Source organism: Penicillium atrosanguineum, assembly GCF_028827265.1.
Source record: "Penicillium atrosanguineum strain IBT 20685 chromosome Unknown utg000003l_segment0_segment0, whole genome shotgun sequence".
NCBI classification, from domain to species: domain Eukaryota; kingdom Fungi; phylum Ascomycota; class Eurotiomycetes; order Eurotiales; family Aspergillaceae; genus Penicillium; species Penicillium atrosanguineum.
Genome location: NW_026623135.1, coordinates 3,245,906 through 3,263,778, shown reverse-complemented (window position 1 = coordinate 3,263,778; position 17,873 = coordinate 3,245,906). Strand labels below are relative to the sequence as shown.

The 17,873-nt window shown below is 48.8% G+C and overlaps 5 protein-coding genes across 5 annotated transcripts; 3 read left to right on the top strand and 2 right to left on the bottom strand.

Annotated features, from left to right (window-relative positions):
* Positions 1-4,106: 4,106 nt before the first annotated feature.
* N7443_004652 (uncharacterized protein) lies at positions 4,107-8,130 on the top strand (the record flags this gene model as incomplete). The annotated part of the gene is made up of 3 exons (XM_056884708.1): positions 4,107-4,114; positions 4,193-4,590; positions 4,649-8,130. The coding sequence occupies 3 exons, from the start codon at positions 4,107-4,109 to the stop codon at positions 8,128-8,130; spliced, it is 3,888 nt and encodes a 1,295-aa protein (XP_056742986.1).
* A 562-nt stretch (positions 8,131-8,692) lies between these two features.
* Positions 8,693-9,861, bottom strand: N7443_004651 (DUF3129 domain-containing protein; the record flags this gene model as incomplete). The annotated part of the gene is made up of 6 exons (XM_056884707.1): positions 8,693-8,971; positions 9,031-9,203; positions 9,257-9,304; positions 9,356-9,418; positions 9,476-9,685; positions 9,747-9,861. The coding sequence occupies 6 exons, from the start codon at positions 9,859-9,861 to the stop codon at positions 8,693-8,695; spliced, it is 888 nt and encodes a 295-aa protein (XP_056742985.1).
* Positions 9,862-13,008: 3,147 nt separating this feature from the next.
* N7443_004650 (AHA1 family protein) lies at positions 13,009-14,288 on the top strand (the record flags this gene model as incomplete). Its single annotated transcript, XM_056884706.1, has 4 exons — positions 13,009-13,231; positions 13,286-13,368; positions 13,448-14,106; positions 14,168-14,288. 4 exons carry the CDS (start codon positions 13,009-13,011, stop codon positions 14,286-14,288), a joined length of 1,086 nt encoding a protein of 361 aa, XP_056742984.1.
* A 639-nt stretch (positions 14,289-14,927) lies between these two features.
* On the top strand, positions 14,928-15,566 carry N7443_004649 (uncharacterized protein; the record flags this gene model as incomplete). Its single annotated transcript, XM_056884705.1, has 1 exon — positions 14,928-15,566. The coding sequence occupies one exon, from the start codon at positions 14,928-14,930 to the stop codon at positions 15,564-15,566; it is 639 nt and encodes a 212-aa protein (XP_056742983.1).
* Positions 15,567-16,067: 501 nt separating this feature from the next.
* lys9 (saccharopine dehydrogenase (NADP+, L-glutamate-forming)) lies at positions 16,068-17,666 on the bottom strand (the record flags this gene model as incomplete). Its single annotated transcript, XM_056884704.1, has 3 exons — positions 16,068-17,032; positions 17,091-17,372; positions 17,540-17,666. 3 exons carry the CDS (start codon positions 17,664-17,666, stop codon positions 16,068-16,070), a joined length of 1,374 nt encoding a protein of 457 aa, XP_056742982.1.
* Between the last annotated feature and the right edge of the window lie 207 nt (positions 17,667-17,873).

Sequence of the window (17,873 nt, the reverse complement as noted above, 5' to 3'; positions counted from 1 at the left end):
GGGGGGGGCAAGATGCGACATTCAACTAATCAGGTGTTGACTCCCACGGAGTGCAGGTTTGGGAGGGACTTTCTCGCGATCAGGCAAAGAAGAAGAAGTTGGGTGATGGCAGGACAACCTCAGAAGTAAATCCAGAGTGACGGCACCCAGAGGAATTATTGACGACAAGGTCAATCGATCTTGTCACCTCAATATTTTAAGTGAAAAATAGCATGTGTGAAATTCTGGAAATAGTGCCTGAAATGATCTTGGTTAGCTATGGCCTCACCTGCATGTACCTAGGTGATCAACGTCATAACATTGAAGGTGTATATATAAGTGTAAGTCCCGGATTTTAAGCCTTGGTCATTGCTCTCCAACCCGGAATGCCACTCCTTGTTTGAGTGTGAACAGGGTCATGCTGATTATTCTCAATTGCTAGAATAGTACCTACATACTGTAAGTACCACGTAGTAACTTCTCAGCTCCGGGGATGACCTTGCAGTGATGCACACATTAGGTTATACTTTCGAGAAATTTAAAGAACGAGATCCATATCACAGGGCTACCCGAGAACGAGGTTTATGCGAAGAGGATTCGGGATCTGTCTTGGACATCTCGACTATGACACATCGCAATGGGACCTCTTGCTCCAAGTCAGGCGACTATGCGCACTGAGCTTGAAGCAACCTAATATTTCTCGAATACCGAGACAACCTACCCAGTGCTAGCACTAATTTGCTTAATGAACTAAATATGCCACAAAAGACATTAGATAGCTTGCCGCTTGTATTCCTGATGCCTAGCTATCTATCCCCCGTTGGTGCTTTTTGCCTGGCTTTATGTAACCACCATTTTGCGGCTTTCTCTTTCTCTTTCTCTCCTAGCTTCGATGACCTGTTAGGTGAATCACTTCCTGCCGTCCGTATAGGAGGGTCGGGCGAAAATCTACGAATCGAGCTCTTAACTTGGATTGAGAAAAAGACTATAATGGCGAGCGAGCATGGCGAAGCCATGTATGTCTGCCTGGAATCGAATATCAAAGTTTTCAGGCTCACTATCGACGAAGGCTCTGAATTTCTCTCGAATTTGACTGATGATAGCTCCATCAAAATTGGCATTATCCTCAAACACTAGGCTACGATATCTATCGTGTAAAATCCGATATGCTTGCTCATACTGGCGTCAGATGTTATAAAATTGCCAGTCCAGACTAGCGAAGGTATTTTGTTTCATCGTGTCCACAGCGGCCTTTCAATGCTAATCGGATACTAGGATATAAACAGTGCGATAGACTATACATCCTTATAGCCAGCGGTGGGTTTCTTTCTTTGAAATGGAAGTGGCACAACTCTACAAGTGTTTTTGCTCAATTTCACTGGATAAACAAAATTCTAAGACTAGGACATTTATAGCATATCCTAGCTCTTATGACGCTCTAGCCATTTCAAGAAGACAGGTTCCACTGATTATAGACTTTCTGAAAGAAAGTGAAGATTTGCAAGTTTAAACGCCAATCGTTAACAGGGTGAAAGAAGCTATATATACGAGCTGACGGCGGACTAGCTATATCCGGTAGCGTCTGGCACTACAAATTCGTCGTCTTGGCGCTAAGAAGCTTGCAAGGGCCAAGTTATAACCTCGGAATTTTTGAAGATCTCTTGGTAGAGTTTGTATTGAGTGCAGAAAAGGGGTTTAAGTTAGAGGTGTTGGCATCTGGGCTAGCATGCGTCACATTCCGAAATTGGCAGTTGTGACACCTGAGGCCTGAAGAAGACATTTACGTAAATAAGTCACGTGGCGAGTCCGTTTAACGGATGCAGAGGCCCGATGCGGACTAGACCCGGCAGAATGTAGCTCCGGCCGGAGAGCTTGAAAAACTTCGAAATTTGTTTTCACTCTTTCTCTTTCTTCACACTGTGAAAAACCATCTCTATGGCATTCAATGATTGTGCTTCGAGACTTGGCTTCTTCACCCATCCAAGATGATGAGAATATCATTCCGACTGTTACTAAACCACTCTGTTTGACAGACAAGAAAATTTCGGTAAGTTCATGACTCGGTTAGCATTTGCACACGACTCGGTTGAGCACACACTCAACATGATGATACAACATAACCAATTCAAACTAGAGTCTTTGACCCCAAGGGGAATGAAACTTTGTTATTTGCACGTCAGGCTGAAAACTTGAACATTGCTCTGAATTATCACACATTGTCGTCGAGATGGACATAAAGCTAACTTGTCCTCAAGTAGGACTGATCACACACAGTTTGCAACTTGCCAGCACATCGACTTCCAATGGTGAGTACTTTAAAAAATTTCCTCTTCACCACCCTTACATGATGATCACTTCGTATTATATACGCTGGAAATTACCGTCCAAGGTCTTCGGATCACTGACGATAACTAATGGCTTGACTGATATCTTTCACACATGCATCTTCTTTCTGAACTTCGTTTGTGAACCATGTACTAACTGTCATGAAGAATAGGTCACTCGATCTTCGAATGGTAAGCCCTTGGCCCATCCTCGTACACACGATCTCCCAAGATCTTCCTGTCCAAAGATGAAGCGGCACTGGGCTCCGACGGGCGTTGACAAAACGTTCCGGTCATGACGGAGATGCCTTTTTTGCGGCAGGCCTAGAAAACCTCGCCCACTGAGACATGCCTGATGATATCTTGTCGACTCTCACACTTTTGTGACGAATCACTAATCATTGCAAGTAGTAGCTTGCCGCCGTCAATTTTGACTGCGACCGTAGAAATACACTGGGTACGCATCCCTTTTTTGTCTTCTACTTTGCCCTTCCCATCCTTTTATGATGATTCCCTTAGATGACGAGTCTTATTGGAGTTATCCATGCAGACAAAATCTTTTTAATAACCATTCATGCCTCTCTGACACACTTGTTCATCGAACTATTGCTACCTCGACATTGGACAACAGTCGCTAATGTTGTACTGCAGTGAATACCTTTATAGCCTCCGCCTGTCGACCTCTTCAGACTGTAGGTGTATGTCACACCTGAAACTCCCCTCCGTCCATTACTATGATGAATCGACACAACCAAAGACAAGCATATGTCCAAGCCAGCTTCGGCTGGCTAAGACGAGAAATGTCATGACTGATCAGTCACATCTTTCACGATGCCTGCAAAATCCAGCCAGTCCGATGCTGATGGATCTTGAACAGGGATAATTACCACTTGGACTAATTACGTAGATGCCGCTGGCCATTTGCATCGTCTCATGTGAGTTACACTACACTTTTCTTTTCTGTTTACACAACCCCTTTATATGATGAATTATCATACATTATCACGACGGTCAACATAAGGAATTTATATTGATGACCACCGCCTGTGACAAGGCATTTTATCTGACACCCTCGTTTAAACACATTTGTTCGGCCGCTTTGTCTAGTACACGACGCTAACATTGGACCAGTGACCTAGGACCTACGTTCGAGGCTATCATGTCTCTCTCGGCCTCCGTTTCTCACCGGCTGAGACGGTTCAAAAGCTTTCGTGTTCTTCAATTAGGGTGCATTAGTTAGAAGTTAATCAATTCATGAAGTATACCAAACCCATGCTGTTCTCTATGTCCACAGTACCCATTTTGTTGCTCGAAGTGGAATGAGTAATCCCTGCAGGGTACATATGTAGAACCTCTTAGCGGCCCCTCATTTGCAGACCTACGACCCATCCCTGCACAGGGCCCTTTCCATCAGGAGGTGAAACTCACGATCCAATGTGATCTGGACGCTGGTTGGGTATTGACAGGGTCCGTGGATGCGGGGGCAACGGGCGTGGACCTCTCAGCGACGACTATAAGCGCCGAGCCTGGGCCCGCGTGTGATGAGCTTGCATATTCGATTCCCCGCTTAAGATGTAGGCTTTATCGCGTTTCTTTGCTCGCTCTGCTGTTCCAAATTTAGATCTTGCCATGGCGTGCCGTCCGCTTGGGTCTGCACTAAGGTGGCCCTACGGTTTTCTTCTCCTCAGCCCAGCTTCATAGAGCCCGTCCACTTCTTCGAATATCTGTTGCTTGGGTGACTTCTAGATCCTCTGAGAGTCATGGCTGTGCATTGGGCTGCGATCTGACGAGGACTCGGTCAGTATGAATAGGTAAGCTGATGCGTTCTTTGACCTCCCTGCTCTAGAGTTGAGCGTGGTGATCTAAATACTAATTCATAGCATCTCTAGCTGGATGGGACCAAACCATGCAGGCGACCAGCAGCAGTATTCGAGTTGGTCGTCTATGCCTGTGAATAACCACCCGTCGCCGGGTCGTCGAGAACATGCGGTGCAGCCTCCATTATTGACGACGGCCTTGGGTGCTCCTCAGTTTCACCATGCATCCACTCCTCTGTCGTCCACTTCGCTATCAAGTCCTTTTACGCAGGCTCATTCTCCATATGTCGCTTCTCCTGCGCACGCGAGATCAACACCATCGTCCTCGATGGCATCCAGGCAGCAGACGGCCTTTAATGTTCCATACAACCCTCAGGAATGGGGACCCGTTGGCGGAGCCTCTGCACAGGCTGCATATTCCCAGGCAAACAGTGTGCATCGAGTTTCACCTCAGCAAAGAACTCAACCAGGTGGGTTCCTCTCGCATCAAGAGCATCCAAAACGCTTGCATTGACCATCTGTCCTCAGACGTGCCCGTGTCGCCGCCGCCGCCTCCACCCTACTCGCCTCCAAGTAACAGGAACCAAATGCCACAGGAGTTCACTTCGCCAAACCCTAACATTTCGGTAACACCGACGGTCACGCCGCCCCAACATCCTTCCCCCGAAAGTAATATCGATATGAATGTTGAGTACCAACGACGCTCAGTGCCTCGTCCTCGTCCAGTCTCTATGATATATTCAAATGACCCGGGGCTACGATTGTCATTACCCCCTCCGCCTCCGCCGCAGGGGAATCGGTCTGTCTCGCAAAGCCGAATTGAACATTACCAGGGTGCTCCTCACATTTCTGCCCCATTCCACTCCAGAGCACGAGTTTCGATGTCATATGAACAAGCTCTTCCATCGCCGGCTTTGAGAGGTAGTGTAATGAGACAACCAGCCGAAGAATTGGAGACGCCATCAAGGCCACCTGCGTCCAGAAGAGCTGCCTCTGCAGGGGCTATTGTGAGTAGCACAAGCTCTTCCAGAAACCGATCTCCTTCAAATAGTGGTTGGGAACCAGGTATGCCACTTCCACCGCCTCCTCCAGGGCCTCCTCCGACGGCAAGAGCCGTCAGTGCGAGTGGTTCATCCGAGGGTTCTTCCACGACGACAGTTCAAGGTCCAAGCAGAACTCGACCTAGGCCGCCGCCGATTATGGGAAGTGGACTTGGCAGCATTCCACCAACACCAGCTGATTGGATTGACGAGGAGTACATGAGACACCGACCAAGTAGGGATCATGAGCCTCTGCATATCGACACTACTAAGTCGATCCCAACGCCTGATCCAGTTGGCAATCCAGACATGGATGAACTAGATTATCAGTCGCAGAAAACCCCTGGAAGTGGCGGCCTTTTCCGAAGTCCAGCCGTTCGGGATCCAAGTGCTAAAGGCATTCGTGAACGGCGAATTGAGCGTCGAAACCGCCAAAGTCAAGTCTTCGAAGACATGAGTGCAGTGTCTTCTAGTGGAAACCCCTGGGCTGATGCTTTGGAGCAAATAAAGCCCTCGAATCTCGTCTTTCCGGAGCACAGGCAGAGCCCTGATCCCACTCAGCACCCGACATCGTCAAGGAAGACCCCTCAAAGCACCCGGAGTATAGGCTCGGAGGGACACCGCACTGCTTCACGGTCTCGAGCATCATCTACTGGCCTTTTTACCGAGCAGTCACCGCACTTGACACCGAAGCCGGAACCTAGCCCTGCTGGACCATCTGCTGCTTTTGCACAAACGCCTCCGTTCTCACCAGGAGCATCCTCTTCGGCATTCCAAAAAGAAACACCCCAGGTGGTGCCACCGAAAGCACTCCCCACCCCACCGCTAAACTCTGCAAAGGAGGCTCTATCACGCTCTCGCGCCGCCTCCAGAGGACCAGAGGAACGTCCAATTTCTCATATCCTGCATTTGCCCAATGATGCCTTATCTACGATGAAGCCTCTATCACCACGTCGGCTGCCAATCATACATACTGGTCAACAGGCATCATTGGAATCAGTCATCAGGCAAGAGACCGACTTTGTTCAAGATGCCGTTCAAAGGCACCAGAAGTTTATTAAGCAGGAAGCAGCCGCTCTGAATGAGGCCGAGGCAATAAAGGTCTTCACTGATTTCATCATCGCTGAGTCTCAGATACGCCGTGAGCGATACGCCGCTGTTTGGGATTCGGGTTCTTTTGGAATCGACGAAGTGCGCAACAAGCTTTTTCAAATGCCGCCTCCTGAGGCCGACATGGCGACAAAGCCAACCAAACAAATGCCCACTTTAGAAATACCTTCAAATCGAACGAGTCGACCCGAGTCTGCGTGGTGGAATAACTACCAACCATGTCTATCACCTATTGCCAGTCTCAGCATGAGCAACGACGAAATGAGTTCGAGAGGCCGTGCGCCCAGTCGCTGGTGGGAGTCCAAGACAGGGTCCAGCAGTGAGGAATATGATAGAAAGGTTCATCGATCTAAGAGAGAGTCGAAGTATATGGGTCTTCCCCGTGACTCCATGCAGTGGGATCAGGAACGAACTCCTTCAGAGCTCAATGATGCGGGTGCGAATTACACCGACCAGAACAAAACTTACGGACCAGACGAGTATCCTCCGGAGAAATCTGGCTGGCACGAAGAGACCTTCCCTTATCCAAATTACGGTAATGAAGACCGACGTGGGCAAATCCTGACGCCTCAAAAGCTGGACATCTCCCGACTCATTACTTTGCCGCCGCCGTATCCACGGCACTATCCTGCTGTGAATAACAGCCATCCAGAGCTGATATCCTATCGAACCACTGTCCGCTCAATCACCGACCTTTCTGAAATCAAGTCGACCAGACAGCGATACAAGGAAGATGTGGAGGCCATGGCTCAGGATCATAAGATCCAGGTCAAAGACGGCCGCCGCCAGTTCAAGTCTAACATTCATAGCCAGATCCAAGAAGGTAGCCTCACATTTGCAGAGGCAGCCGAGGCTGAAGCGGCGATGATTGTCGACGAGAACAAGCGAGAAAGGGCATTGGTGAAACGTGAGCTTGATACATATCAAGAGACCGTATTGAAGCCGATGGCGGCTATTCTCAATGACCGCATTAATCGGGCGTCAACCTGCATCAATGAGTTGAGTAGCAGGCTTTTCGATGATGCGCAACATGAAACACCGGACCAAACACAAGAGGAGGGCGATGAGAAGCCCGAGCTCTTGGAGAAGCTGACGCAGCTTAAGTGGTTGTTTGAAGCACGAGAACAGCTCCATCGTGAGTCGTTCGAGTTGGTCACTGACCGCGATGATAAATACAAAGTGGTCGCTCTACTGCCGTATAGACAAAGCAAGAACGAGGATAAGATCCGGGAGACGCAAGCTTTCTTCTCCAAAGATGCCCTTGACCGACGGGTACAATACGAGACGCAGGCCTTCTCTCGACTAGAATCTTTCATGGACGTCATTGAGCAGAACGTTGTGCGTGGTGTCGAGAAGCAACTCTCCGCCTTCTGGGACATCGCACCGTCGCTACTAGCCCTTGTTCAGCAGGTACCGGACAGATTACATGGTCTCCAGGTGCAAATCCCAGCCGATGAATACCAGGAGAATCCTAGCTACCATACACACCCACTGCAATATTTATATACGCTACTGTCGCATGCCGAGAAGTCGAGCTACCAATACATCGAATCGCAAATCAACCTTCTTTGTCTACTGCATGAAGTTCGGTCAGCGGTCATGCGAGCCAATCGCAACCTTGCAGAGGCAGAGAGGATCTGGCAAGGAGAGTCTGAAGAAAATGTCCGTCAGGAAATGCGGGAAGCACGAGCGGATGAAGAGGTTGCTCTTACCACCGACCTTAAGGACAAGGTCTCCACTGTGGAAGGCCAGTGGACCGAGGCACTTGGGAGTCAGATTCAGGGACTCCGAGAGCGAGTGAAAGGACAGCTCGTTGCAGAGGATGGTTGGGAAGACCTGGAGCAATTGGAGCAGGAATGATGGAATTCTTTTTTTTTTTTCTACTATTTGTGATATCCCTATTCGTTCGCTGTAGATCGGGCTTGCACAGTATATAATTGATTTATGACCAGGTGTGTCCATGGATGTATATTCTCTACGGTACTCAGTCTACCACAAGACTGCACGACGAAGTTTGTTGATTTAACAGTCCGCGTCCTCAATTCGAGGTGTTCCCTTTATTTCGATTTGCAATCGAAACGCAGATCCCTCCTTTATTAAGTATTGTGATGAGTTCCTATTTTCTGCTTTCAACTGCTTGTCTTTGGTGATGAGTGCTCGGTTAAGGCCCCGAACATAAATGTTCAGTATCCATTGACTGTATTGTATTGGACCGCCAACACCCGCAGAAAATGACGATAATTACATACAGAGTTGCCAAAACGGTGAGATTTTTCACACTGGGCTCAAGATATAGCCGTTCGCATCTGGACAGATCGTAAAAGGAGCCAGAGCTCGCAGGAAATTGTACACAAAAGTTTTCAATGAAGATTTCTCCGTGGGAACATAGAAGCCTCAAACTTTGATTAATATTGTTTGTATATCAGATTGTGAACGCAGCCGAGCCCCCAAAAGGGCCTGAAATGGCATTGTTTCTGATACGTACGATGCAAACATTCTTGGTGTTGCCAACAACACCTGTGCACTTCGTCCCTGAGGGTAATTGGACTTTGACCTCATAGTCCATTGTGCTGGAGGTTGAAAATCCTGCGACACCTGGGACATCTTGGATTACCCTGGCTGGTTTGAATGCTTTGGGGTCTGTACCCGCGCTCGTTGCATCAATATCTGCTGATAACGGGCCCGCGCCGTCTTGGTTTACCTATTTGGGAACATCATAAGCAAATAGTGGTCAAGGTACCGTTGTAGTCTGCAACAAACCTGATGGTAAATCATGGTGACGTATCCGTCGTCAGAAGCAGAAGGCAAGCCATTGACAGAGCCTATGCCTGCATAATCTGCAAGCCCTTTTTCCACGGTACCACTGGGTGTAATAGCACCAGATTTGGTCCCTGGTAAAGCCCCTGCCACGTCGTCAACCGCAGATTGCGCACCTGCACGAAGGGATGAGTTTCAAAGTCCCGAGAGCCGAAGAGTATAGGATTACCTTTGACAGCAGCACCAAAAGGTGTTTTGTCTGCAAGATCCTGAGCGCCTAAAGAATAACTTAGTCATTTTGTGCGGAGAAGTTTAACTTCATACTGACCATTCAGAACAGCCCCACCGGCATTAGTGATGACACTAGCCGCATCATTGATTAGCTGGCGAGCTATGTGGTGTTAGTCTCTGCGATATCAAGAAAAATAAAATAGGGTAACCTGGATACCTTTGGGGAAATGGCGTATGTGAGTCCGCGAATCGGCATTAGGTGTCATGAAATCCGTGATTACTCGTTGGGGATCCACAGGGCCAGAATTCAAAGTGCGCCCCAAGGCCGATGCCTTAATACTTCCCATTTCCTGATCTCGGATCACTGCGGTATCTTTCTGTCCGCCACACGCAGCAGAGGGACAGTCACGCGGAATACCATCGACGACTAAACTCGATCGAAAATAAGTCAACTTTAAAGAGTCGAAGGCTCACTGAAAGCCTATTACCTGTTAGCCCCGGCATTATAACGCCGTTCGCACCATTGATGCGAGTAATCAAGCCATGGGCAGCAGCCTGTTTAGTAGCCAGAAAAAGAAGAGATGCGATCTTAGTGAAAAGCATAGTTGATGACCAGATATAAGCGAAAGCCAGGAAATAAAACCAAATCAAAGCAAGAAGATACCAAAAGAAAAACGCACTTATCATTTCTAGCCAGCCTTTTATACTGAACTGAAGCTCACATGTTAACACAATCCTTTTCGGGGGTCTCACTGCGAAACAAAAGCATTGGTCATCGAAGCTTTATCCTGAACCCATTTGTCTCGGTACCGGGAATTGCACACATGTGATAAAGAAAAGAAAAGAGACACTTTACTAGGGATAGCTAGTTACAGTAAACGTCTACTCTTTTAAGTTAGTAGAAGAAAATGGGACCCAAACCTAATTTTAAGTTTGCATTAAACTGTCACAGAGTGAGACAATTACGCCCAGCGCCAAGTACAATTTTGTTTCATTGTCTAAAAATACCCAATGGAAATCCTACGATCGACAAGCCGAATTTGGGGAACATTTTTAACGGCTGAGATTGAGACATCTTTCAACTAATGCATAGCTACAAATGGTATTCAATCACGATGGTTCTCATTAGCTCTCCGGGCCTAAGCTTCCGATCCAGATTGCCCACCTTTTGTAAATTTCACGCGTCGGGATAATTTTATCTCGTTTTCGTGGTGGGAATGAGGGCTGACGTCTGGCTTTCTACCTCAAGCTCTTCTATTAGTTGTGGAGTATCCCCTTTTGCAGATCTTGACGGACTTCGGGGCTTCTCAGATTCAGAAGATAATAAGGACAAGGCACGCTGCAATTGACTCCTAAATCTCTGTCGCCGATCCGTGGAGGAAAATTGTGAAATAGCACTCACAATGGCGATTGTTACTCGCATGATTCAACAGAACAGAATATGCCTCTCAATCTCGCACATCCCGTCGTCCCTAGACAGATTTTCCACGCGCTTTGGTGACCCCTCGAAATATGACGAAGTATGCCCATTTGGGCTGTTCAAGGCACACGCTTCGAACGTCAGCAAGAAGTGTGGCAAAGCAGTCACAACCAAAAACTCACCAAAATGAACTCGAACCACGCTCAAGTCTTTCGAACCTGAAGGCCAGACTCTCGAGGACCGTTATCGATCTGGGTACATTAATTCCATCTCAGGTGAAAGCCAAAACTTGCATCTCATAGTGGATCGCTGTTTTGAGTCAGAGCCTTGATTTTGCGTCGTCCATTCTTCAGAAGGAGCAAGAACGCGAGCTTGTACTGGAGGTTGAATGTGGACACTAAGTCCAGAGGCCACTGGAAGCTGTACCGGATGTGCATCAAATATACCCGCATCTGCGTTCTTTTGCCATGAGTGGCTCCCTCGAGGAATCTTCGGATGCTTTCAAAACTCCCTCCGCGGCCAACAATAGGTTATATACTATCTTAGATCACTAAGATACCGCGGACTGACCTAAAATTTCGAGGGTTTGTATTAACGCCTAAATTTACCTTTATATATATTTATTATTAACGCGTCTATCCGCGGGCGTATCCTTTATTTATATATACGCCTAGGTATTATTACAATATCTTTTCACTATATATATATAGACTCAGTGATATTCGAGGACGAACGCTCCTATGTCTTACCAGTTTCCTTTATTATTATTATTCATTTATTATATTACTCATATATAGCCACTATATAGTATGTTCGTGTCTGATACCTTCTGTGTTCGGGTATCCTAAGGATATAATCCTGTTAAGGATAGGTTGGACTAGGTAAAGGACAAGATGATGAGGCACGATAACACCAAATGTATAATGAAATAGAACTGAACTAATCCTTGCCGAAGCAAAGTGAACTGAATACATACATCTTCCTTTTATACCTCTGTGGGATCACGTGGCACTCGCTTCCATGCATATTATCTGCAGGTTATCGGGCGGAGGACGGAGGTGTTCTTTACCGCATCCCGATACGGATCCTGAATAGCCTCATGTTGTAGATTGTACCGCAACAAATCCCATCTAGTAGGAGAGGATGTGATAACACGGCCTTATATAGGGATACTAATGGTTATACTACCCTACTTTTTCTGCTATACGGCACCGCCCTTAAGGCATATTTCTATCCTTTCGTACACTTACTTAGCAATACACGCCTTTCCACCTCCAGAATCTCACTAGTAAGATATATTCTCTTAGGGGTGTGCGATTGCTATAGTAGGTCGCTAACGTCTCTTAGCCCTACGTTCCTTTAGGTTTTAGGCTAATATCGGTACTTAAAGTTTTTGTTCCCCTCCTTTAGCCTCACAGCCTTAAGCTATTAGTGAAGTCGAACAGTTCACGACCTCGTAGCTTCCGTACGACCATAAGAGGCCTATATTATAGTATATAGGTTTGCTCTTACGCTAGCGAGGGCGTCAGTAGTGCGGTCCCTCCCTAGCCTACCACGAGGGACAGGGCCGGTTCAGATATGCTACTATATGTGAGAATTGAACGGAGTAATTGATTGCCCTTCCCTCTCCGGGGAAGGACCGGTCTGAATACTATCTATCTAGTGCATATGTAACATGTTGCCCGTACGGCCGTAGTCTCCAGGCCGTACGTGCTATGAACGGACTATAGTATTCCCGTATTATGGTGCCTGAGGCATAAATAGTGTCCCACAAGTCACGTGCCGCCCATTCTAGAGTGTTCCGTCCCGGCGGATTCAAATATCGTCCCTCTTTCCCCCATTCACTCCTTCTCTCCTTCTCATCCATCTCTCATTTCTTTCGTCCAGCTTTCGCCTGGACTCATTTTTGAACTGTAAGCTTCCCCTCTTCCATTGCCCTTAAAACCTCTGGAGCTCTATTACCAGGTGTCTGGTCTACGGACCCCCTGGTGGGAGCTTCAACTCGCCCAAATGATGAGAAAACCATAGCTGGCACCAGTCAGAGGGACGGACTACCATCCGTCTATTATGCTGAATAGCTTGCGTCTGGCAATACGCTGCTGGACCTGAATTTTGTGGCCATTGCCTCGTGCAATTTTTCACACAATCAAACCTCAAAAAAATATTCGAAACTCGCCGCTAACCGACGAACTCGAACAGAACCTTCACACAAAAAAAGAAAAGAAGTGGAACTAGTTGTGCCACGACTTATCAGAGGAGCCTTGAAGAAGGAGCAGAACCCCTTCGACGCAATTTTCAATCAGAGTTTTATCACATAGTCAACCTCCATCATGGTCCTCCACAACCCCAACAACTGGCACTGGGTCAACAAGGACGCCTCTGGCTGGGCCAAGGAATACTTGGGTCAGAACTTGACCGTCATCAGTGCCGAAGAAGGGGGCGTGTCAGCCAAAGTAGACAAGGTGGTGTCCGTGAATGGCGACGTAGACGTCAGCCAGCGCAAGGGCAAGGTCATCACCCTGTATGACGTGAAGCTGTCCCTAGAGTACTCAGGTTTGTAGAAATTGATTCCATCCACCGAGCTTGGCAGCTGAGACTGTTCGATAGGTAAGACCAAGGACGGTGAAGAGGTCACTGGCACCATCACTGTCCCGGAGGTAGCCCACGACACCGAGGAAGATGAGTATGTCGTACGTTCCCTAGACCCGCCTTTGCAGTCTGCAGTCTCTGCCTTTGCTGCACTGTCAGGACTAACGCGATGGTCTCCAGTTCGAGATTGATATCCACGCCGATGCCTCCTCCAAACAGCCCGTAAAGGATCTTGTTCGGTCCAAGATCACTCCCCAATTGCGCGTGGCCCTGGCCAAGCTCACCGATGCCCTCGTCACCGAACACGCCAGGGATCTGCAGCACGCTGCCGGCGAAAACCCCTCCAAGGGCTTCACCCCTGCCGTCGTCTACCCCCATGCCAAGAAGGATGCTGCCCCTGCTGCTACCTCTACCACCACTTCCACCACCGACAAAGTCGCCGTGAACACTACCACTGTGACCGCGTCCGATGAGATGCGCACCACCGCCGAGGAACTCTACAACACCTTCACCGACCCCCAGCGTATCACTGCCTTCACCCGCGGCCCTCCCCGCCAATTCGACGGCGCCAAGGTCGGCGGCAAGTTCGCCATCTTCGACGGCAACGTCACCGGCGAGTACGTCAAGCTCGACTCGCCCAAGCAGATTGTGCAGAAATGGCGTCTGGCTCAGTGGCCTGCCAACCACTTCAGCACCCTCGAGATGAACTTCGATCAGAACGACGTCGACGGCGTCACCCAGCTGCGTGTTTCCTGGTCCGGCGTGCCCGTCGGCCAGGAGGACGTCACCAAGCAGAACTGGGAGCTGTACTACATTCGCAGCATCAAGCAGACTTTCGGGTATGTATCCAATCCTTCTTGTTCAAGCCTTTGACCAATTCGGGTCTCTTCTTTTCTCCAGTTCCAAATCGAAACCATCGTCTTCGTTGAAAAACTCATTACTGACGTCTTTGCTTTTGTTGCTTGGTTTAGCTTTGGCACTATTCTCTGATCGACTTCGTGATCTCTACTTCTCGACATGATACATGGTACAGATAGAATGTATCTTCCCGACCTTTTTTTCTTCTTTACTTCAACACAATACAAAATTCAAGAGCGCATAGCACGCGGGATTATCTCGTGTTTTGAAAACGCAGGTCCACCGGTGATTTTGATACATGGCATCGGTCTGGTCTAGAAAGGGCCGTGATGTGGCCAATTGTGGTTCTGTTCTCTGCTGAGAGAGACGGTAAGCCGTGCCTCCTGTGTTCGTGTTTGTTGGTTTATGTTTGGCCACGGTTCAGATACAGTCGACTCGGACCGGGGATTGCAATGATGCTACGATAGAGGTGATGTGATGTGATGCCTATGATAATGAATGAAACTGTCCGCCAGTACTCCTCCTTGTATAAACTGCTGTTCTCCTTGTTGCCTCTTCCCATTTATCGCTCTCGTTCCTTCCCATCACTTCTTCCCTTCCTCACCAACCCAACTCCTCTCCTCTCTCCTTCTTCAAGTCCTTCATTACGTCTGTCAGTGTACTTGTTCTCTATGTCACGTCTCTTAAGCGCAAACGTCCAACAGACTTCGGATTTGAAGGTGTTCGTCGCAGAAGACCGCCAATCATTCCAATTCCACCAAGTCAACGAAGAGCCCACAACGAACGAAATGCCACCGAACTAATGATTGATCCAACCACGACGACTACATCCACCCGTTCAGAGATTCGAACGGATCCCAATCCGCGAGGCCGTCCCCCAGCGACATTGGCATACCTTCAGTCCGCGCCACAATGGCGACGACCCGTCAATGCCTCTATACCCAGGCTTCTCCCAGACTGTGATATCCTGGTTTACCCAGCCGGAAACCCCTTCGCACCCGCCTTTATCTGCACTCTGCGTGGCCTGTTATTCGGAAACCCTTTCCACGTCACAGTGCCCAATGCTGAGTGGGTTGATACGTCGACTTTGTGCTATACTCCCTTCAACGCCGCCCTGAAAGACACCCCAAAGCTCTGTTACCACCCAAAATACCACCTTCTCCTGTGGAGTCCCAAACCTCCACGCCTTTTTAGTCGCGAGGAGATGGACGAGAGACAGGAAAGCGAACGCAACACGAGCAAAAATTGGCTCTCAGTTATTACGCAAGGAATTACGACGTTCTACAATGGCCAAATTCCCGAACCTAGGTCACCCATCATAATTCGACCTCGCATCCACTTTGTCATTCGTTCGCGTCCACTTCGCGGCTATGGATCTTTGAAGTCGGATCTTGAGGGAGATGACGATGATGATGTGAAGGTATTGGACAGACGGTCTTGATGCTAGGCCTTCTGCTCCCTTCACTCGGCGAGGTAGAGATAAATTTTAACTAATTATATTATGCTGTTTATTTCGGCTAATTTACTATTAATATACTCTTGTTAAACTGATGAAGCTTCTCCGACGATACGTACTCCGCCAGTAATTGTTGACATAATATACAAGATCTTATTTTTGCTGAGAATCTCTATAGACATCTGTCTCCCACCATCCTTGAGCGAACTCCCTGGGTTGTTATAATTCCTTCAACAACCCTGTGCGACCAAGGGTTTGCGAATAGAAGGCCCTGCAAAATGCAGATGAAAGCAGGCGTGGAGAGATTGCCTGGGTAGGCTACTTATGTGTTATTCTCGAGGTTCCATTGGCATAGTTGTGTATGTACCCTCTTTTCATCACAAGCAAGGACTATCTACAGTAGAACGTAATCAAAGAGTAAAAACAACGTGCCCATTCGTGATCTATATCATTTCCTGTACTTTTAAGCTATCATTGAATCAACCCTTAAAGAGTACGCTCAATCATCTCGATACCGTAGTCCTCCTTGAGGGTCTTGAGCAGAGGAGCACAGATATCCATGGTCATAGGAGCAAGAACACCCTTCTTGGAGATGGTACCGTCAAGAACCTGCTTCACAGCAACACCGCAGGGAACACCGACCAGCTTAGCCATAGCAGAGTAGCCAGTGGGGTTACCGTACTCGCAGAGAGTAGAGGTACGGACCTCCTTGGAGCCGTCCTTGTGCTCGATGTCGAACTTGTGCTGGAGCATGACCATATCGCGCTCGCCCTCCTCGTACTGCATCTTCTTCTCGAGAGTAGCGCACAGGGTGTCGAGGGCGTTACCACGGGGAGTGATCTGCTCATCGGAGAACAGGCCGATCCAGCGGAGACCAGCGAGGAGACGGTCGCGCTCATCGTTGTTGGGGAACGAGGTCTTAGACTGCACGGCGGCAATGAGGTCCTTCTCAGAGGAAGAGGTGGCGCCGAGGACCTGGGCGGTGGCTTCTTTCCAGGTGGTGGGCTTGTCGAAGACGGCGGCGGACTCGTCGTTCAGGAAGCCGATGTCGACGAGGACCTTGATCATCTCGGGGAAGCCTTGGAAACGGAGAGTACCGCGGAGGAGGGTCTGGGCCTCGGGGATCTCGTAGCGCTCACGGAAGGGAGTCGAGTCACGGTTGGGGTAGCCAACGAAGGCGAAGCCAGGGTAGATGAAGTAGGGCTTGGCGGTGGCCATCAGGTCGGGGCCATCGATGCTGACGATCTTACCGTTCTCGTAGACCTTGGCGGCGTTGCGAAGGGCCAGGAGGACACCACGGCTGGACCAGGAGAACTTGTAGCCCAGGGGGTTGTTGGAGCACTCGGGGGCGGGGAGACCACCACAGTAGGAGATGAAGCCGGTGATCTTACCGCCCTCATTGTGGACCTCAGAGATGGTCTTGACGGCATAAAGGTGGTCAATGCCGGGATCTATAGGAAGTTGACGGTTAGTAATTGGAAGAGAGACAAATTGCTTCGAAGAACTTACCCAGGCCAATCTCGTTCATGACGGTGATACCGGCCTTCTTGCACTCCTCGTCGAGCTCCATCATGGCGGGAGAGACATAGGAGGTGGTGACGACATCCTTCTTGGTGCGGATTGCAGACTTGATGACGATAGCGTGGAAGGTGTAGGGGATCAGGGAGATGGCGAGGTCGACACCCGACATCGCCTTGTCGAGAGCAGCATCATCGCTGACGTCGAGGGAGATAGCCTTGGCGTTCTTGAAGCCCTTGGACAGATTCTGGGCGCTCTCTAGGGTACGGCAGGCTATTGAAGCAAAGCACAATGGTCAGTGATTTTCATTCTGAATAATTGGCGACCACATAGGTCTTTTTGGTCTTCCACGACCCATCGTCGCATACGGCGGGGTAGTCGGACGGAAAACATCACGGATGGAGGGAATCTTGGGCCAATTCATTGGCAATTGCACTTACCAACGATAACCTCAACACCGGCCTTGTCGAGGACCTCGACAGTAGGCTTGGTGACTGTTAAAAGCACAATGTGAGCAAGTTTATACTTTTTCTTGGGAGGAAGCGGCTTTGCGGGGCAGCGACGCATTGCGATTGCCCGTCGACCGTAGAGAGGGGCATACCGAAGCCAGAGCCTAGAAGGAGGACCTTAGAACCAGCAATTTGCTTAACCATTGTGATTTGAATTGGGGTATGAATGATTGAGATGGAGAAGAGAAGTAGTCCGGCAGCTCCCTGTGCGTTGAGTCAACGTCACGTGGCCGGTATCGGCGCGGGGGTTTATCTAAGCAGATCG